This window comes from Aotus nancymaae, unplaced genomic scaffold (genome assembly GCF_030222135.1).
Source record: "Aotus nancymaae isolate 86718 unplaced genomic scaffold, 86718_ANA_hifiasm-v0.15.2.pri h1tg000051l, whole genome shotgun sequence".
Taxonomy (NCBI): Eukaryota; Metazoa; Chordata; class Mammalia; order Primates; family Aotidae; genus Aotus; species Aotus nancymaae.
In genome coordinates, this window is record NW_026988465.1 from 2,867,100 (window position 1) to 2,889,969 (window position 22,870).

Sequence of the window (22,870 nt, forward strand, 5' to 3'; positions counted from 1 at the left end):
GTGTGGGGGCTCCCACCCCACAGTTCCCTTCTGCACTGCCATAGTAGAGGCTCTCCATGAGGGCCCTGCCCCTGTGGCAAACTTTTGCTTGGGCATCCAGGCATTTCCATGCATCTTCTGAAATCTAGGTGGAGGTTCCCAAACCTCAATTTTTGACTTCTTTGTACTTGCAGACTCAACACTACATGGAAGCTGCCAAGTCTTGAGGCCTGCACCCTCTGAAACCATGGCCCGAGCTCTACGTAGGCCCCTTTCAGCCACATAGTGACTGGGACGCAGGGCACCAAGTTCCAAGGATGCAAACAGCATGGGAATCTTGGGATCAGCTCATGAAACAACTTTTTCCTTCTAGGCCTCCAGGCCTGTGATAGGAAGGGCTGCAATAAAGACCTCTGACATGTCCCAGAGACATTTTCCCTATTGTCTTGGGAATTAACATTCGCCTCCTTATTACTTATGCAAGTTTCTGCAGCCAGCTTGAATTTCGCCTCAGAATATGAGATTTTCTTTTCTATCACATTGTCAGGCTGCAGATTTTCCAAACTTTTATGCTCTGCTTTCCTTATAAAGCCGAATGCCTTTAACGGCGCTCAAGTCACCTCTTGAATGCTTTGCTGCTTAGAAATTTCTTCTGCCGGATACCTTAAATCATCTCTCTCAAGTTCAAAGTTCCACAGATCTCTAGAGCAGGGGCAAAATGCTGCCAGCCTCTTTGCTAAAACATAACAAGAGTTAACTTTGCTGCAGTTCCCAACGAGTTCTTCATCTCCATCTGAGACCACTTGAGCTTGGACTTCATTGTCCATATCACTATCAGCTTTTGGTCAAAGTCATTCAACAAGTCTCGAGGGAGTTTCAAACTTTCCCACATTTTCCTGTTTTCTTCTGCTCCCTTGAAACTGTTCCAACCTCTATCTGTTACCCAGTTCCAAAGTTGCTTCCACATTTTTGGGTATCTTTTCATCAAGTGCCCCACTCTGCTGGCACCAATTTAGCGTATTAGTCTGTTTTCATATGGCTGATAAAAACATACCTGAGACTGGGAAGAAAAATAGGCTTAATGGACTTACAATTCCACGTGGCTGGGGAGGCCTCACAGTCATGGAGGAAGATGAAAGGCATGTCTCACATGATAGCAGACAAGAGAAGAGAGCTTGTGCAGGGAAACTCCTGTTGTTTTTGCTTCTGTTTTTTTAAAGCTGGAGTTTCTCTCGTTGCTCAGGCTGGAGTATGCTGGTACCATCTTGGCTCACTGCAACCTCCGCCTTCTTAGTTTAAGCGATTCTCCTCCCTCAGCCTCCTGGGTAGCTAGGATTACAGGCACATGCCACCATACCTGGCTAATTTTTGTATTTTTAGTAGAGATGGGGTTTCACCGTGTTGGCCAGGCTGGCTTGGTCTCGAGCTCCTGACCTCAAGTGATCCAACTGCCTTGGCCTCCCAAACTTCTAGAATTACAGGCATAAGCCACCACACCTGGCTGGAAACTCCTCTTTTTAAACCCATCAGATCTCGTGAAGGTTATTTACTATCACGGGAACAGCATGGGAAAACACGCCCCCATGATTCAGTTACCTCCCACTGGGTCCCTCCCACACACGTGAGAATTCAAGATGAGATTTGAGTGGGGACACAGCCAAACCATATCACCTTTTATCTTTCAACTTAGACTATGCCTGTTTGGTTATCTCTCTCTCTCTCATTTTATTTTTTAAAATCATAAATGTCACTGTTGTGTGTTAGGAAAACAAGGACACGGACCATGTCTTCTTGGTCTCAGTGAGTGTGTTTTGTGTTGGAAGCTGAGTTAATGTGGTGTTGCACTATCAGCTCCAGTGGAGGGCAGCATGGGGCTGTGCTGTCCCACACACCTGGTTCTCGTTCTGGCATTTACTATCTACTGTAAACCGAGATTAGATATGTAAGCTGTTGCAGTCACGTTTCCCTCATCTGCAAAGTGGGAATGAGAGGACTGATTGTGCAGTGTATATGCCAGCCTCACATCAGTGTAAGCACGAAGTGAGAGGAGGCATGGGAAGTGTTTAGCAAGCACAGTGCCCAGCACATAGTAAATGAACAGCAAATGTCAGTTACACAATTTAGAAATGTTTATTTTTTCACATTTTATTAAAAGGTGAGATGTTTCAGATTATGAGCTAAATTTCCTGACATTCAATTAAAAAAAAAATACCCACTGAGTATTTATGAGGTGCCAGGTACTGTGTTAGTTTTTTTTTTTTTTTTTAACATGTTTATGTGCTGAATTGTCACAGAAACTCTGAGTTATTCTTATTTTAGACAAAATTGAAGCAGTGAGAGGTTAAGTAACTAGCCTGAGGTCACTCAGCTGCGAATGATAAAGCTGGGATTTGCTTCTAGATCTGTGCTGGCTCTTAGATCCAGGATGCCCTGACCCAAAGCTCTGCCACCAGCTTTGTGGAGGCTGGTGTGTGAACCTTCTCTCTACAGTGCCTCTCTGTGTAGCCTGCAGGAATCTGAAGATAACTTCCTTTGAGAATGGGTTCACAAGGAGGATCAGGACCAAAGGGCTGTGCTGTGACTCTCCCTGAGGCCAGATGCTATTGTACTGTCCCTGCTGCTGCTTGATACAGAGCAGGGGAGTGGTCACCAACCCCAGTGCCTCTGACCCCATACCCAGATTTCAGAAGGAGGGGCCCATTAAATTGTGCCACACTACATTTCTCATCTCCTTGTGAGGTAGAGAAACGATCACATCATCTTACAATCCAAGCCCTAGTCAAAAGGATCCCTGTGTAGAGGAATCCCAGGGGAACAGCCTGAAACTGCACTTGGACACACTGGTCTTTCTGCCAAGCAGAAGAATAATAGCTGTGGGACCAGTTACACCATTGCCAATGGTGGAGGAAATCGCCTGCCTTTTATTTTTCCCCTATTGCTTTGTGTATATCTAAGCAGGAATCATTGTGGCTGAAGCAGTGTTAATATCTTCTGCTGTGTGCTTGGCAGGTCCCAAACTGGAGGATTTTATTACCCTCTGTGAGAGGGAAGAGGTGGTATTTACCATTAACTTTGTAGTAGGAATGGTTTTATTCCACTTGGCACTCTGCAGCACTGGACTCCAGGGTACATGGTTGTGTGGACACATAGGATTTATACGCTGCTCTTAAAGAGTCACAGTGGTGGCATTGCCAGGTTTGTAAGGCCCTAGGTAGGGATGAAGTGTAAGTCATGGATGACTTCATGCTGCATATGAGGTGGGCTTTTGAAATAGAATCAGTGTTTGTATTCCCACATGGATGCTTCAGGCCTTAAAAGTGCCTCTTCTTCCCTATAACTGCCAGAAGACACTCTTTTCCTCTGTTAGGGGAGAGACGAAATGCAAGCAGCAAGGGTGAGAAAGGCAGCCCTGGGAATCTTATCTGTGGGTGCTCAGCTGTTGCTTTATCTAAATGGGAGCTGTGTAAGAGGGTTGAGCTAGTGGTCTTTTATCAGCAAAGCCCCTGGATCTTTGTCTGGGACCTACACTGTCATTGTACTTTTCCATCAGTTACTTTTATGGCCTTGGCTCCTTTGAAAAGTATTGAGCTAATGTTAGTGCAAAATGTTATACAACACCTATCGTGGGCATTTTGACAATATTTATTAAAATCATAAAAGCATTTACTCTTCGTCTCAACAGGGTATTTAGTCACAGCATTGCTTTCAGTAGCAAAATACTGAATATACTCCAAGTGTATATCAGTAAGACTTCTTATATGAATGTGGGCCACATGCTGGAATCTTTGGCAGGAATAAGAAAAGGACTGAGGGCGTGCTCTATGTATTCATGTGGAGAGGCCTCCAGACATATTAGTTAAAAAAGCATGGTGCCGAATAATATGCACATTTTGCTGCTTGTTATATAAGAAAGCAGGGAAAATAGAAACAGTTATTTGTATTGGCTTACATCTGGCAATACAAAGGAAACCCTGACGGTTTACTGTAAGGATCCAAGAGAGTGGGGTAAGATGGGAAAGGGAGGTAGGTGAGACTTCTTCGTCTTGCCCTATTACATAATGAGATGGATCCTGTTACAGTATTTTGACTTTGAACCATATGAACATATTACTTATTCAAACAGTATATAAAACAATGCTGTTAGAGCACTATTGAAAAATCAGGAAAAAAATGGGTTCTATCAAAAGACGATGGGTCTTCAACAGAAGCAGAAGAGATGGAATTGTCAGGTGTCTTTGACAGTGGTGGCTGCACGATTTCCCTTGGTTAGATTGTGGTTATTGAGGACGATCCCAGCTTTTTAAGAATTTATTTCCAGCCAGAGAGTTCCCTCCTTCCTTTTTCTTTCCAAATTCTATTCCTTCCTTGGGTAGACACTGTAGAGCTGTTCAGAAAGCGTGAGTAGCAACCCTGATATCAGACCACTGTATTCTACTATTTTTCTGGTGTCAACTGAGGGAAAATCTGTTTAAAAAATAATGCCAAACACCAGTGATTAATTGCATATTTGTTTAGTTCATTTTAAAAATTATTTGCTTTCATGGTGAGTACCCTTGGTAGGGCATAGAAAATCACTGGTATATGCTCTAGTTTGGGCCCTGATCTTGCGAAATTTAAATTCTACCACCTGTGGAAGGCAGTTCTGATAGCAAAGTCCCATCTTTAAATATAAATGGTATAAAAAATAGCAGAAGAATCTCTTTAGTGAGTCGATAAATCAGGGAAATGGAACGTTATGTTTATTTAGAATGAGATTTGTAACGAAGGTGGGATGGGATGGAATGACATCTACTTATGTTTATAGTATGTCAGGCAGAGTGCTCAGGCCCTTCAGGGATTGGTGGGAAGAGACCACACACACACACACACACGCACGCACACACACACACCGCCCTGCGCTGTGTCCCTGGTTGGTCTTGCCAAGAGTGTAGAAGTCGGGAGACTGGTACACAGAGCAGGTAAGGTACAGTGCTGCCTTTCCCACCCCTGTGTCAGGTAGTGTCCTGCCAGTGTTGACAAAGGCTTAGAAATCTTGCTATACCTCTTCCATTTGGGCACACACCACTGTCCTGAAGGAATTTCTACTTGTTTCTGAAGTCCCACTGGAGGGATTGCTTCTGGACTTTGGGCTTTCCTCACTCTTGAACAAACTTAGTATCCTCATTCAGAGGAGAAATTAGAGTCCGTGTCCAGATCTACAAAGAGGATTGCTGCCTCTTGAGAAAACCTGGGCTCCTGCGGGTTCTTTTTTTGAAACCACTGGGTGAGACAGCAATCATTATCCGTGGTGTAAAGAAGACACAGGTGGGGCTCAAAGATAAGTAAGCTTCCCACGGTTTCACAGGAACAAAGATAGAAGGCTGAGGCTTGAACCCAGATGTGTTTTTTTCCTAAAGTGTACTTTCTTTTATGTGGCTCTAGGCTGAAAATTGAGGTGTATAATATTTGACAGTTGCTGTAATCTCAGAGTTCTGAAGCCATTTTAAAAAGCTCTGAGTTTCATCTGTGTGGTTTAGGAAATTATTAAGTTCTCCTCCCCCCTCATAAAAAGAAAGAGGGAAATAGAAACAAAAAAACCCTTGGCATAATTTTCCACTAGATATATAGTTCATATATGCACTTAGTTTTCCTCTATAGCCCAATAAGAGGTTAGTGTGATACATAATGAATCCATATGGTTTGGACATGCTTGCTAAAAATTCTCCTCTATTAATAGATAACATGAAATACATAATATTTAGTAAATATTCTAACTGACTTCTAAACCTGACATGTGAAATAAGTCACACTTAACATAGTTTTGAGCTAATTATTTGACATTGTATCTTTTCATACAAGAAGCATGTCAAGATGCTTTTTCCACTAGATATAATAATACCTACAGTAATTTTGAGATTATGGGGTGAAAAACCAGAAGAAAGTATATTTGGGGGGTAATATCAAAGTATTGAAGAAATAATTTCACTACCAATGATTTTTTTTAAATCACTATTTTTTAAAATTATTATTATTATACTTTAAGTTCTGGGGTACATGTGCAGATCGTGCAGGATTGTTACATAGCTATACAAATGCCGTGGTGGTTTGCTGCATCCATCCCCCCGTCACCTACTTTAGGTATTTCTCCTAATGTTATCGCTCCCCAATCCCCTCACCCCCGGTATCCCTCTCCTAGCCCCTCCATCCCCCAACAGGCCCCAGTGTGTGATGTTCCCCTCCCTGTGTCCATATATTCTCATTGTTCAACACTCACTTATGAGTCAGAACATGAAGTGTTTGGTTTTCTGTTCTTGAGTCAGTTTGTTGAGAATGATGGTTTCCAGCTTCATCCATGTCCCTGCAAAGGACATGAACTCATCCTTTTTTATGGCTGCATAGTATTCCATGCTGTACATGTGGCACATTTTCTTTATCCAGTCTATCATTGATGGGCATTTGGGTTGGTTCCAAGTCTTTGCTATTGTAAACAGTGCCACAGTGAACATACATGTGCTTGTGTCTTTATAACAGAACGATTTATAATCCTTTGGGTATGTATCCAGTAATGGGATTGCTGGGTCAAATGGAATTTCTATTTCTAGATCCTTGAGGAATTGCCACACTGTCTTCCACAATGGTTGAACTAATTTACACTCCCACCAACAGTGTAAAAGCGTTCCTTTCTCTACATCCTCTCCAGCATCTGTTGTCTCCAGATTTTTTAATGATCGCCATTCCAACTGGTGTGAGATGGTATCTCAATGTGGTTTTGATTTGCATTTCTGTAATGACCAGTGATAATGAACAACAAAATAACTGTTAATGTATCAGTGTAACAATTAGATGATGAATTTATTTGAGACTGAAGCTTTCTCTGTTGCCCAGGCTGGAGTGCAGTGGCACAATCTTGCCTCATCGCAACTTCTACCTTCCAGGTTCAAGCAGTTCTCCTGCCTTAGCCTTTTGAGTAGCTGGGACTACAGGAGTGTGCCACCATGCTTGGCTAATTTTTGTAGTTTTAGTAGAGATGGTGTTTCCCCATGTTGGCCAGGTTGGTCTTGAACTCCTTACCTCAAGTAATCTGTCTGCCTCAGCCTCCCAAAGTACTGGGATTACAGGCATGAGCCACTGTGACCAGCCCTCAATGTAACAAATTTAAATTGTTAAAATGTGTAAGAGAATATAATATATTGGCAAAAAGTGCACATTAATATAATTTACTTTTAAACAATTACTATTTATGTTTGAAATAGAGCCATAGTTAACTCAAAAATGGTGGTTTGCCAATTTTGGCCTTTTTTATTTTTAGTTGACACATAATTGTACATATTTATGGAGCACAGAATGACATTTTAATACATGTGTACAATATGTGATGATCAAATCAGGGAACTTAGCAAATCCATCATGATACCTTCTTCAATAAATGATTCTGGGCTAGTCCTCTCTTTCTCACCATATACAAACCCAGCTCAAAATGGATGAAAGACCTGAAACCATAAAACTACTAGAGGAAAACATGGGGGAATTACTTCGGGACATTGGTCTAGGCAAAGGTTTTATGGGTAAGACTTCAAAAGTGCAGATTTTTGACTTTTGTCTATTTATGTGAAAGAGGCAAATCTTTTTAAAGTAGCAGAACAAAGGAAATGAATGGCATATAGATTTGGCATTCTTTGTAGGGTTATATAGATGTTAAAAGGAAACTGAGCAGAGCATCTAAAGGGATTAAAAAGGATTAGAAACTTCCTGGTCTCATTAGACGTAACTTTTACCAATCTGTATTCTGTTTTAGTTTCTGTGATATTGTCAATAGGTTCTGCTCTATTAAATTGTTTGTGTTTATCATCTCGATGGATTCTGAAAAACACTGGCTAACTTCTCTGCTTTTCTTGCTTTGCTATGTGTAGTTTTCACTGTGGAGCAATTACTTTCGTTGTTACCAAAAAAGATACCTGCAGGATGATTGAGCAAGAAGAAACTGAGGGCTGTGGTGGCTGAGATCTTAAACCAAAAAAGAGCAAGGGTTGATAAAACATATTTTATCTTAAGAACTTGTCAACATTACAGAAATTTTCAGTCCAAAGCTATAGTATTTTTTTGTCCTTATAGAAGTGGTAAGCAAAAGCCCTTCAGTGAAGGAAGGTTCCTGGAGAGGAGAGAGCCATCACATCACTTCTCAATTCTATTCTTATGTTGTGCCGACACCATCAGCACCAGCAGCTGTAATGGGTGTGTGTAAACAGGGACCTGTCTCCGCAGAGACCTGGCTTCCCATGAGACCATATGCAGTAGACATTTAGTTAGGGCTTAATAAACATTGATTATGGAATGACTTGAATCAACACTTGTAAGTATTTTGAGTGCTTATTAATGTCTTGAAATGTCTTCCTCTTGGACTAGTGCGAACCTAAGATACTACAGTTACGAGAGATGAAGTTGTATAACTGAAGTCTTCCATATTTATTTAGCCTATCAAAAATGATTTGTTTTAAAAGAACCTAAGGGCATACCTAGAAAGTTAACTTGCGTAGAACTTACTTTGCCGCTATGTTCCAAGCATTTAGGTAATGTTTAATTATATAAAATTAATTCTATTTAATGATATGAAATCATGATGTTAACCCTGAGTCCTGTTCCTGCTTTTGGTAAAATTGAAGCCAAATATCAAAAGCCATGTACATAAAAAATATTGTTCCAAACTGTTCTCATAAAATGTTTTCTGCTTACCTGCCAAGAGTTATAAAAAAAGAAAGATAAAAATTGTTTTGTCTGCCATTCCTTCTGCACTCACTTATATGTCCCAAGGCGTCACACATTTCTGTTTGTTAGCAAGATTGTCTCTGGTGCTTTTTATGAAAATATTGACAGGGAATTGCTGGTCCCAAAGATGGGCAAGCACACAGGTATATGAATACCTTCTTCTCAGAATGAGTCCCAAATAAGCAGTGGCTCTGCATGTCTGAGCTTCTAGACAGAAAAGTCAATGACCTGGGACTTGGGGACATTTCTCCGATGGCCTGCAACAAGGCCAGCTTTTTTTTTCCCAGTTAGAAAAAGTGTTGATGAGATCTCAGTAATAAAAATGAATGAACTATTGGTAGGTACAACAACACAGGTGAATCTTAAAATAACCATGGTGAGGCCAGGTGCGGTGGCTTACGCCTGTAATCCCAGAACTTTGGGAGGCCGAGGCGGGTGGATCACGAGGTCAAGAGATCGAGACCATCCTGGTCAACATGGTGAAACCCCGTCTCTACTAAAAATACAAAAAAAATTAGCTGGGCGTGGTGGCGCGTGCCTGTAATCCCAGCTACTCAGGAGGCTGAGGCAGGAGAATTGCCTGAACCCAGGAGGCGGAGGTTGTCGTGAGCCGAGATCGCGCCATTGCACTCCAGCCTGGGTAACAAGAGCGAAATTCCGTCTCAAAAAAAAAAAAAACAAGAAAAAAAAAAATAACCATGGTGAAAGAAGCCAGAAAAAAAGGAGTACATCCTATACGATTTCATTTTTATAAAATTCTAGGAAACACAAACTCATCTGTAGTGACAGAAGAAATCAGTGGTTGCCTGAGGATGTGGGAGGTCAGGAGAAGAGTGGGGCAGTGGGCAGGTGGGTAGGATTACAAAGAGGGATGAGAAAAGTCTGGGAGGTGATGATTGTGTTCATTATCTTGATTATCATGACAGTATCATGGGTGCATACTTATGTCAACATTTATCACATTGCATACCTTGTATGTGTGCACTTTAATGTTGTCTGTTATACCACATAGAAAATAAGAGGGGGAAATATTGTATTACTGTTGTAAACAGAAATCAGTTGGCACTTGTCATAGACAGCAGGTAAGAAGGAAAATAAATGCAATTAAAATAGAACAATTGAAGAAAATTCTGCCTTCTCCTGTGGAATCTAGGGCATAGGAAAGCCCCCTGTGTTTGATAATTGCACTCTTATCTGATGTTTGACTCTCAAAATATCTTTTTTGATGGGCAGGCAATTATGTTTTAATTGTCAAGAACTGGGTTTGGGGGCTGGGTGCCTGTAATCCCAGCACTTTGGGAGTTCAAATCAGGAGAATTGCTTGAGGCTGGAAGTTCAAGACCAGCCTGGTCAACACAGCAAGACCTTGTCTCTAAAGTAAAGAAATTAGAGAAATTAACCAGACATGGTGACACTTGTTTGTAGTCCCAGCTACTCAGTGGCTGAGCCAAGAGGATTGCTTGAGCCCAGAAGTTTGCAGTTACAATGAACTATTATTGTGGTGCCACTGCACTCCAGCCTAGGTGACAGAATGAGATCCTACCAACAAAACAAAACAAAAAAACCAACAAGAGCAGGGGTTTTGGAGTTTGGCAGACTTGGGTTTGGCCCAGTGGCCCAGTCATCTGCTAGCTGTGGGACTTTGGGCAAGACATTGCCCTTTTTTTCCCTCAAATCTGTGAAATGAGTTGGTAGAAGCATAGTAGGTCCTCAATAGATGCAAGCCATTTTTGTTATTTTTATTTATTTCACATTGTGATTCCCACAAGATTTAAAATGCAGGTCGTTTGGGGTGAGAAAATATAGTATTTTAAATTCGCAAGGGGGCTGTTCATGTTACCAAGAAGAATCAAGTCCTTTAGCAGTGTTGCCTAAAAAAACAAGAGGTCAGCACAGGAAGGGAAAGGAACACAGGGAGAGGAACATCGGATTTGTCAAAATACCCACTGTTTTCTGTGTTCTTCTCAGTGGGCCTTGAGCTCCTAGGTGACCCTCTCGTATAGTTTCTCTGCTTTTAGTGACCTCTGCCCTTTGCAGGTTTTAATTGTTATGAATTCATTAGTCTTTTCTCTTGTTAAATAATAATGCCATTGCTTAAAATATTGCACTTTTTCTCAAAAGTGCTGTATTTATGTTTGCTTATTTAGAAATTCGTTCTGGCATTTAGCATGTATTTTTTGTCATTCATCTCTAGGAAAGATGTTGGACTTTTAAAATGTTTTACTTAAAATTGACTGATAGATTTGGTTTAATTGGATTTTTTATTAGCTTTATAAACTTAAAAATAATATATATATATTTATGGAAGTAAAGTTTATCTTAAATTGGTCATATTGTTGATTTATAAGTTTGGAGGAAAATATAGTTTCTTTAACTCTGAAATAATGTCGTTTTCTTGTATAGAAACTAACAGAATTACTTGGCTTCCCATGATCTTTGCCTAGTTTTTTCTTCTGCCAACTGGTGGCAGGGATTTGACAAGTGATTGATTTCGTTTCAGAGGGTCCTGGAATTACACAAATTGTTTTTGATATTGGAAAAGACATGCCTAGTTTTTCACAAGTTTTAAGATTTATTGCCTCACCCTAACATGTTGTAAATTAGTTTGTTTGCTATTTATTTTACTCAGAATGTAGTAATTGGTGTCATTAGTGTAAGGGTAAATTTGATCAGAAGAAAGGGCAGACAGCTATTTAACACTATTTATTTGTTTCTTTGCCAACTTTGCAGGACTGGAGATAAGATGGGTAGACTGCTACTTTCCGTTTACACATCCTTCCTTTGAGATGGAGATCAACTTCCATGGAGAATGGCTGGAAGTTCTTGGCTGCGGGGTGATGGAGCAACAACTGGTCAATTCAGGTAGAAAAGAATCCCACATTTTATTTACACTTGCGCTAAAGGAATCCTCTCTTCTCAGGCAGCCCCACTGCACACTTGCACGTATTTACATCCTTCTATGGGGTAGCAGCAACATTGTTCTTTCTTGAGATTCCCCTCTAGATTTGTCTTTGATACTAAGCCCTGGAAAAACTATTTCTCACATCTCTATTTGCAAAGACTCTTTGTCTTTGGAGATCCTCCTTGTCAGCACTTGGCTGCTGGATTTGTACTTTGTGATTTCGTAAGTGTTGATATGTTGCTTTGTAATTGCCCCAAAGGCATTTGGTGCTTGTCACAGGGGTGTAGTTTGTCTTTCAGACTGTTTAAGAACAAAGACAATGCATAATCTATTTTTGTTCTTATTGCACTTAGTATAGTGCCTGAAATTCAGCAAGTATTTTATAAATGCTTAATCCATCACCTCCGTCTGCATAGGCAGTGCCACCTGACTGCGAGAAATTGGAAAGACAAGGTTGCTGATGAATTCTACCCATATCTATAGGTATTTCAGAAAGATCTGCCTGTCTCTTTTCTGTAAGACTGTTGATTAATAAAAATGATTGCTCCTAAACATAATTTCAGAGCTGTGAGGTTTTTTTTTAAGTCACTATTTGAATTTAATTTTTTAAGTCACTATCTGAATTTAGTATTTTTTCAAAGTCACTATCAGAATTTAATTAAAAAATATTTTTGAGGGTCAGGTGTCGTGGCTCGCACCCGTAATCCCAGTACTTTAGGAGGCTGAGGCGGGTGGATCACCTCAGGTCAGGAGTTCCAGACCAGTCTGGCCAACATGGCAAAACCCTGTCTTTACTAAAAATATAAACATCAGCTGGGCATGGTGGCACGCCTGTAATGCCAGCTACTGGGGAGGCTGAAGCATAAGAATCACTTGAACCTGGGAGGCAGAGGTTGCAGTGAGTCAGTATGGCTATACTCCAGCCAGCCTGGCAAAAGAGCAACACCCTGTCTAAAACAAAACAAAACAAAAATTATATGTATCTAAATACATTAGGACCTGGGAGGAGAAGTTGTAAGGCCTGGGCTTGGGTTCTGGAAACCCAGGGTTTTGTCACAACTCTGTTAACTAACAGCTATGTATCTTCAGGCAAGGTTCATCACCCCGTGAGCCTTGGCTTTCTCATGGTTAAGATGGGTGCAAGGATACACCCTTAGAGTTCCATCATGGGGACTGATTGAGAGGATTCCTCTAAAGTGCTTAGCAAAGGATCTGCCACACAGTGAACATTCAATAAAAATTGCTGATGTTGTTACATTTAAAATTTTTCTAATGGTTAGAGCTATTTATCGACAGAGGGTCCCCTTAGTAGGAAATATTTAAACAGAGGCTGTTCCTGCCTGTCATAGAAACAATTTCTAACCAAGTGGAATTTGTTACTTCTTTGACCTGTAGACATGTCTGTGTCCGTGATTTCATATCGAGTGAGTGATTTTACTGGGAAAAAGAAAAGTAAAAGTAATAAGAAACAGGAAGAAAAGGAAAATCAGGCAAATAATAGCATCTCGACAGAAAACACAAACTACTGAGCACGAATATGAAAGACTTAATCCCTCCCCGAGTAGGAGCTGACTTCAGATATCTCTGTGGTGTTTTTATAGTTTTGCTTTTTAGAAAAAGATTTGAATGAATCCTAGGCTTCCTCCCAGGATTGCCTGGTATCAGGGGGCTGGAGCTCAGAAAGCAAACCAGGGATGATCAGCTTACACATCAGTTGTCATTTGGAATTGATAATGCTTCCTTGCACGGTTTCCAATATCCTTGATGGGTTTTTATGAGGTTTATTCACACAGTAATTGGCTCAATATCGTTATCTGAAACAGGTTTCCAAGTCATTATTGCACATTAATGAGGGTGCTGTTCTACAATTAGATTAACCATGTTAGGTATTCTTGAATAGAATGGCAAAGTGAAAAAGACATTTACGTTATAAATATGTTTCAGAGATTCACAGTGATGGTAGGATGTGATTTGACTTTTGGGGAAACTGTACACATAAAATTTTATTTACTTACTTATTTTTGAGACAGAGTCTCGCTCTGTCACCCAGGCTGGAGTGAGGTGGTGCCATCTCAGCCCATAGCAACCCCCGCCCCCCAGGTTCAAGTGATTCTCCTGCCTCAGCCTCCTGAGTAGCTGGGATTATAGGTGCCTACCACCACACCCTGCTAATTTTTGTATTTTTGGTAGAGATGGGTTTTTGCCATGTTGGCCATGCTGGTCTCAAACTGCTGACCTCAGGTGATCTACCCACCTTGGCTTCCCAAAGTGCTAGGATTACAGGCATGAGTCACCACACCGAGTCATAAAATTTAAATTAAATATTTCACAAGAGAGGGAAACTAAAGAAATAGAAGAAGAAACCATTTTATAGATGAGATCCTGCCTAGACTTTGCTATTTGAATTTGAAGTTATTATGACAACGTTCTGCTCTGTGCTTTCAAATTCGAAGGTGTTTGGATGTCTGTGGTTAAAATTTTTAAACTGCCTGGCAGTCACTAACTACAGACATTTGCAAGTGCAGCTGATTTTCTGTTTTCTGAGTTCTTATGGTGTGGAGAAAGACTGGCTATGTGTACTTTATCCCGCTCCTTCAGTTTTGCTATTCTTTCTATCTCTTCTTTGACATTTGCTTCCCTGCTCTCCCTTCCTTTTTCCTCCCTGCCCCTCCTTTCCCCTCTCTTTACTTTTCTTCATTTCCTTCTCTTTTAAAAGAGAACTTCCAAGAAACCATATAATTGATGACTCCCCTTTAAGGTTCTTACAAAGAATCAGGTGAGTGCTAAAATAACCAGAAAATGAAGAAGCTGATGGAGCAATGATAGTGGCAGACATCACTTGAACCCTTCCTATATGCCAGCATCCCATAAAGCATGCTTTATATGCTTTCTTTTTTTTTTTTTTTAGACGGAGTTTCGCTCTTGTTACCCAGGCTGGAGTGCAATGGCGCGATCTCGGCTCACTGCAACCTCCGCCTCCTGGGTTCAGGCAATTCTCCTGCCTCAGCCTCCCAAGTAGCTGGGATTACAGGTGTGTGCCACCACGCCCAGCTAATTTTTTTGTATTTTTAGTAGAGACGGGGTTTCACCATGTTGACCAGGATGGTCTCGATCTCTTGACCTCATGATCCACCCGCCTCGGCCTCCCAAAGTTCTGGGATTATAGGCGTGAGCCACCGCGCCCGGCCGCTTTATATGCTTTCTTTCGTTTAACCATGATAACAAGGCTCCAAGGTAGATGCTATTATAACCTGTATTTTACAGAGCCAGAGGAAGGTAATTCAGATCAAATAGCAGGACAGTGCTAGTGAAACTTGCCCAAGTGTTTCTAACAACAGTTGACTAATAAGCTATGCTCCCCAAATAGTAAATTGCATGACTTTGAAGTTGCTAAAAATTCATTTCAAATAAATCATTCTGCCTAACATAGAAATAAAAGAACTGAAACAAAATGAAACAAATACACAGCAAACGAAACTTTATTTGTTCTGCAGTTACCGCTAAGGAAGGACCGTGCCACCATGCATGTTCTTTCCCTGTGACAGAGGGAATTTAATTAAAGCACGACATTAGATTGCTAATTTAAACAGTCAGTGAAAACATTTTATTACACATTTAAGCGACTGTGGCATATATGTGTTTTTATGTGTGGAATACAGCTCTTTGAAATGGCTTATAGCATTTTTCTTTATTTCTTCTTCCTTAAGTCATAGTGTCTTCACCTTTGCTTTCAGACTCCTTAGTCTGAGTGATTGTGATGTGAGTGGTGACCATTTTCAGGCTGACTTGATTGTTTTTCCTCAGGGAGGTATTTTGAGGACAGTACTGAGTCACATCCCTAAATACTACACACTTGCCTCCCACTGGGTTGACTCAGGCTGCTGTGTCTTTTCACATAGTAAATGGAGCGCCAGCATCCAGAACCATCACTGAGGCAACTATGGACCGTGATCACGCCAGGAAGGGATTTACCATTCCTTGCCCCTGTGAGGTTTAGAAGATTTTATGTGGGCCAAGAGAGAGAAGAAACTTGATAGTAGAAAATATCTTTTTAAAAATGAAATTTCCTTTCTTACCTTTTTGTCAAAATTTAAAAAGTGGCTCTTTTTGGAAAACCTCATAAATAGGTACACAAACAGTTTCTGGTTTTAAAGGATCATTATTTGCTTGCTTATCAAATATTTCTTGAAGTCCTTCTAAGGCTGTAGCGAAGTGAATAAGCATTGCTCCTGCTTTTGAAAATATCACAGTGCACACAAACATATAAACAAATGATTACAGTACCACGTGGTAAGTATTCATAACAGGGGTACCGTGGGCAGAATGTGTGGGGAAGAAAAGGATTAGAGAAGGTGGTGCCAGGCCTTTCCCTGGTTGCATTCAGGATAGAATATGGATGTGATAGGTATTCGAAATGTGCATCCCAGAGTTTGTTAGGTTCTTGTTTGCAAGGAGGGATATACTTTTTCTTTGTTTTTCCTATATTAGCATGAATCAGTTTCCAGTCTGTCCCTCTCTCTGGGCTATAGCCTCTACACATGCTTAACATGGTTCAGTGTTGTTGATCTAAGTTGGTGAATTTGTAATAGCATGGACCAAGGCCGTACTAGTAATAAACATGCCATTAACGTAATAGTGCCTTTTGTGTGCAAGGCACTGTGCTGGACAGAGAAAGTTAGGAAAATGGACGTAACATATCTTCTCCCTGTGAAAACTTGTAGTTCTGTGTAGTAGAGCAGATAAGATGATATCATTAGAACACAGTCATGCATATAAATGCGTTTTGTGAGAGTGAGCTTTGTGAGATGGGAAAAGGGAACTATGTCTATCAGTTGGATCAGCAGAGGCTTCAAAAAGGAGGTAGTTTTTGAATTGGGCCTTAAGTAGTCATTTTCAGATGTGTGACTAGTAATTACTTGGAGAGGTAATTTAAAATGTCTCTTCATAGAGCCTCAGTCTGTAGGTCTGGAATGGAGACCAAGATATGCATTTTAAAAAAATACCCTAAATAATTTTTATGAATGACCCATATTCAGACTGTACTTCAGAAACCCTGTGTATAGCATAAGTTGAATATCTTTCCCATTTAGAGGGATATAATTAAAGTGTAATGAACTGCACATATTTGAAGTATACAGTTTGATCAGTTGTTAACGTATGTTTACACTAGTGAAACCATCACCACAGTCAAGATGATAAATGTTTTCATTCCCAACCGTTTCTCATGCCCTTTTTGTAATCTGTTCCTCCCCTGATCCCTGTCTTCAGGCAACCACTGCTCTATCTGCTGTCATTATAGGTTAGTTTGGATTTTCTACTATTTTATATAAATGGAATTATACAGTATATACTCATTATACTTGGCTTCTTTCACTCAGCATATAATGATTTTGAGATTTAGCCATGTTGTGTGTATCAGTATCTGTGTATCAATTTATTCCTTTTTATTTGGAGTTGTGTTTCATTGTAAAATTCTTTGTGTGGACATACATTTCCAACTTCTAGAGGGAAAAAGCCTATGAGTGGAGTGTTCTATAAATGTCAGTTACATCAAGGTAACTGAAGAGTGTTGTTCAGCTCTTCTTTCTCTGTTTACTGATTTTTTGGGTCTTAGTACTTTATCAGGAAAGATAAAGTACTGCTCAGAAAAGAGTAAGATTTTCTACTATGGTTATGGACTTGTCTGTTTTACCCTTTTATCTGTCAATTTTTCTTTATGTTTTTTGAAGCCATATTATTAGGTGCATATATTTTCATAGTAGTTATGTTTTCCTGAGGAATTGTTCCTTTTATCATTGTGAAGTGTCTTTCTTTATCTCTGGTAATTTTCCTTGGACTCTGTTTTATTTACATTACAATATCCATTCCTGCCTTGTTTTCCTTCCTCCCCAGTTACCTTTATGTTGTTATAGTTACATATATTACATCTACACACATTAAAAACCTCACCATTCAGTGTTACACTTTTTCCTTTAAACAGTCATATGCAGTTAAAAAGAAAAACCTAAGAAAAAATAGTTTTCTTTCATATTTACTTAGCTGTTTACCATTTCTCTTGCTGTTCCTTTATTCCTGAAAATACATGTTTTCTTCTGGTAATTCTTTTTCCCTTCAGTAAAAAAAACTTTCCTTAGCATTTTTTATAGACCACATCAACTGGTGATAATTTGTTAGTGTTATTTTATGTAAGAATTTCTTTATTTCCCTTTTATTTTGAAGGATTTTTTATTGAATATAGAATTCTGGATTGATGGATTTTTATTTTTTTTCTCAGCAACTTAAAGATGTTGATCCATTGTCTTCTGCCTCTATAGTTTCTAGAGAGATCCATAATCTTTTCAGTCATTCTTCACCTGTAAATGCTGTTATCTTTCTTTTTTAAAAAAATATTTATTTATTTATTATAATTTTTTACTGTGCTGTCTTTAGTTACTTTCAAGACTTTTTCCCCCCTCTGTTTTTCATTGGTGTGATTTTGATATGTCTAGGTTTGGTTTTCTTTTAAGTTTATCTCATACTTATGATAGATCTTTTGGATTTTGTCCTGGGAGCCCCTGAAACTCTGCTCACTTTTTTTAAAAAATCTTTTTCTTTCTGTTTTTCAGATTGGATAATTTCCATGGATCCATCCATCTTGACTCTGTCCTCTGTTGTCTCCATTCTACTGTCTTGATCACCAAATATGGTTTTATTTTAGCGCTTTCTTTTGTTTTGAATTTTGCATTTAGTTTGTTTTATAGTTCCTATTTTTCCTCTGAGAATTCCTGTATTTTCATTTCTATCAAGTTTGTTTTTCTTTACCTCACAGAGCAAAGTGACAGTGGTTGCTTTAGGTATACATTATATATCTATTATCCAAAATGCTTGGAACCAGAAGTGTTTCAGATTTTTGGATTCTGGAATATTCACATTATACTTACTGTTTCAACATCCAACCCAAAAATCCAAAATTCAAAATGCTCGAATGTGCATTTCTTTATGGGTATCATGTCCATGCTCAAAAAGTTTTATATTTTGGAGCATTTTGGATTTGGGGTTTTTGGATTAGGGATACTGAACCTGTACCTGTCTGATAGTTCTAATGTCTGAATCGTCTTGTGATGGACTTCTGTTAAGAATTGGTCACATTTTTCTGGTTACTTGTAAACAAATTTTGGATTGTGTATTGCACATTCTGAATGGCCTCCTGTTATCTGTGGCGACTGTTGATGTTTTAGTAAGGTGATCAACCTGTGAGCTCTAGGCTTTGAGTGGGACCTGCTTCCTGTGGGCAGTGATTCAGATCTCAGTGTAAGTTGTTTCTGTGCTTATTTTTGTCTATCCTGTAAACACATACATAAGGGGTTAGTCTGCAACTTGTGTGAGTGGTTCAGATCTCAGTTCCGTGTTCTCAGCTTTTTCTGTGCTGGTTTGAGTCTTTGCTGTGTGGGTGTCACTCTAGGGTCAGGCTGATATCTGTGCAGGTTTGCACATAGAATTTGGACATCCTTTCTTGGACTTTCTGTGCCCCAGGATCATACCCGCAGACTCTTCCTCTTGCAGAAGCCCTTTATCTGTGGACAGACAGACAGGTTTCTCTTCGAGTTTAGTTGCTTGCGTTGTTGTTGTGCAGCTCTGCAACTGGGGTTCAATCATGTGAGAAGAAAACAAACCAGAAACTTCACCCTGTGTGGGTGGCCTTTCCAAGAGTTGACTCTCCTTTATAACTTCTGTTTGATATTACGTCTCAGAGTCCTCTGTTAGTTGTTTAGAGATTTTGGTTGTAATCAGAGAGAGGGATAGACTGCCGTGGGCTCATGCCCCCGTAGTGGACCTGGACTGTAGTTCGGGTTGTGAATGTACTCCAGGTGAAAGGATAATTGCGTGACACACATATGTGGTACTGGAAATGTGGTGGTATCGGCTCCACTTATCTATTTACTCCATCAACTTTCTTAATCAGAATTATGCCTGGTACATTTTTGAAGCCAATTAGTTGAGACTGTCTGAGATCTGTCAAACTCTGACTCCTTTCCTTCCTCCCACCCTCCCTTCCTTCTTGGTTCCTTCCTTCCACCTTCCCAGCTTTCTTCTTGGCCCCTTTTGTGTCCGTTCAGGAAAGCAAACAAATACATGTTAGCCCCATATGTAGGTTTTGCTTTGAGTTCCTCCTAGTGATATATTTTCAAGCTGCCAGAATGGAGATATCTGTTCAAATATTTACTTAGCCTTTTCCCCTTTTTAAAACAGCTAAGATGGTGAGACTTTTTTTCTGATATAAAAGTAATCTATGATCATTGAAAAATTAAGAAAATAAAATATAAAAAAGAAAATGAAAGTAATTCCATGATCCTGTATAAAATAGGATTCTTTGTAAAATTTAATTCCTTTATTGAACTTTAAATCTTTATACATATTTATAATTGTCAGATATACCTGTATGTAGAAGTTACATATATTTTGTAAAAAAATGGAATCATTCTTTGAATATTTTTTGACTTAGGTTTTTTCCACAAGAAATGTGACACAAGTGTCCTTTGATGTTACCAAACATTTATCTACATCATCATTGTCAGTGGCTGCATCGCCACTGTGGGTGGATCTTTCTGGCCACTCCCATGTTGATGGGTTTTTGACAATAAAACTTATATCCATGTGTCCTGCGCACTTGCCTTAATATTTCCCTGGGATAAGTGTATAAAAGTGGAATTGCTGTTTTTTTCCTCCCAAGGTTTATGATGCGTATTCATAGGCACACTGGAAAAAAGTACTTGCAGTGTTTGAAAATGTTGGTTTTCCACACCCTTACCAATTCTGAACATTATCAATCTCTTTATTCTGTACATTTAACAGGAAAAAAATATATACTGGTGTTTTGTTGTTGTTGTTTTTTAGAGGTGGGGTTCTCACTGTGTTGGCCAGGCTGGTCTTAAGCTCCTGGCCTCAAGTGATTGTCCCACCTCAACCTCCCAAGTAACTGAGACTACAGGCATGTGCCACAGTACCCAGCTTATACTAGTGGTGTTTTAATTCACTTTTTTTTATGGTCACTAGTGTCATTGAACATGTTTCCAGAAGCTATTGGCTCAGTCCATTTTCTTTCATTCTTTTTTTTTTTTTCTTTTTTGAGATGGCGTTTTGCTCTGTTGCCCAGGCTAGAGTGCAGTGGCACAATCTCGGCTCACTGCAACCTCCATCTTCTGGGTTTGAGCGATTCTTCTGCCTCAGCCTTCCAAGTAGCTGGGACTACAGGTGTGCGCCACCACGCACCGCTAATTTTTGTATTTTTAGTAGAGATGGGGTTTCACCATGTTGGCCAGGCTGGTCTTGAACTCCTGACCTCAAGTGATCTGCCTGCCTCAGCTTCCCAAACTGCTGGGATTGTAGGCGTGAGCCACTGCACTCAGCCACTCAGTCCATTTTCTAATGAGACTAGAAAGGATGCAAGGATATATTCTGCAAGTTTTCTTTTTATTCTCTCTTTCCAAATTATAACCGTATTCTCATTTTTGTTGAAGTCCTCTGTGTTGCCCAGGCTGGACTTGTGCTCCTGGCCTCAAGTGACTGGCCCTGTCAGCATCTTCACTCCTTTCCTCTCTTTCTTTCTTCTATGAGCTAACACATTCTGAATTTTGTGTTATTACCTTGATTTTCATTACAGTTTTACTATTTATATTGTACAAGTTAACTTTGATGCGCTTTTATATTTTAACAAATGAAATCACAATATAAATCCTTTCATGACTTTAGGTTTTCATGCAGTAGTGTGAAGTTCATCTGTGTTGTCATGTGTAGAGTTTAGTTTGTTTCTTTTTCACAGCTTAAATTCTATCAGATGAATGTTCTATAGTTCATTCATCCATTCTTTAGTGAATATTTGATTGTTTACAGTTTTCTTTTTGCTATTACAAATGCTACTGCTGAACATTCTTGTACATCCGAATGTATAGGTGTAAGAGTTTCACTGAGCTATATTTTATGTAGCAGTAGAATTGCTAAGTCAGTACTTAACGAACATCTTTGGATATCACCAAATTGTTTCCCAAAATGGTTGGCCCAATTTACATTGCCTTGAGCCTTTCTAAAGTTCCCTGGTGCTTTACATCCTCTTTAACACTTGACCTTGTTCAGCTTATTTTGGCAGTCTGATAAGTTTAAAATAGTATCTCTAGCTGAGCATGGTTGTGCCTGTAGTCCTAGCTATTCAAAAGGATGAAGCATGTGGATCACTTGAGCTCAGGAGATCGAGGCTGGAGTGAGCCATGAACACGCCACTCTACTCCAGCCTGGGTGATAAGGTGAGACCCTCTCTCAAAAATTAAGTTAATAAAAAATAAAATAAAATGATATATTGTGTTTTTTATTTGAATTTACCTGGTTACTGTTAAGTTTGAACACATTTTTTTATATTTATTTGACACAGTTTTTCTTTTGTTCATTTTTGGATGAGGCTCATTTCTGTCTTCTAAAACTGATTGACAAGAATTCTACATTTATATTGGCTACTAATCATTTGTCATTTCTGTGTATTGCAATTATATTCTTCAGATTGGTGGCTTTCCTTTTCTGTTCTTTTTTTAAGTTTCATAAATGGGATACACACACATACACACACACACACATTTCTTTTTTTGAGTAGCTTTAGGTTTCTTTATATAACATCATTCTCCAAAAAAGTCACTTTGCCAGGGATTGTGCGTGGGTGCAAGTTGGCAAGTTTCATGAAGATAACCCTTTTGCTTGTCATGCTTGATTCTGGTAGTTTAAGTCTCTCATGTTATTGCCTTTTCATTCATCTTTTCAGCATTGGAATTCTAAATATTTAATAGCTTTCAAGCATCTACCCTGTCTCTGCTAGTGTTCTGTCAGATTTAGTCCCACCCTTGGTGACAGTTTCCCTTGACTGGGAAGTTGTACTCTAGGATGTGCTTGTTTGACTAGGAAATGTAGCTCAGAGCTTGCCTGGGAGCCCAGTGATGCCATTTTCACTGAATTAGATTCATTTCCTCCTATGTTTTTTAATTCATTTCCTCCTATGTTTCCTTAATCCTGTGTCTCATCCACTCCACCCCACCAATATTTCCATCACTGTAATAAAAATAAAGGCTTTGGCAACTTGTCTCAAGCTGTAGTATGTGTCTACATTTCTGATGTTTTTGCAACCATTGGGATACATATTGTGTACTGTCTGTGGCATGATTTCTAGACATAAGAAACATCTGGGAAGCCGAGATTCTGTCCTGTATGTTCATTTCAATGTCTAAGGTC

At 39.5% G+C, this 22,870-nt stretch overlaps 1 protein-coding gene across 6 annotated transcripts in view; it reads left to right on the plus strand.

Moving 5' to 3' along the window:
- The window catches only part of FARS2 (phenylalanyl-tRNA synthetase 2, mitochondrial), a 512,246-nt gene that overhangs the window by 159,728 nt on the left and 329,648 nt on the right, over nucleotides 1-22,870 (plus strand). For all 6 annotated transcript variants that reach the window (XM_064362954.1, XM_064362953.1, XM_064362955.1 and 3 more), the window contains one exon: nucleotides 11,452-11,583. In XM_064362954.1, the coding sequence (XP_064219024.1) occupies nucleotides 11,452-11,583 (132 nt within the window). The remainder of the gene's footprint in view (nucleotides 1-11,451; nucleotides 11,584-22,870) is intronic.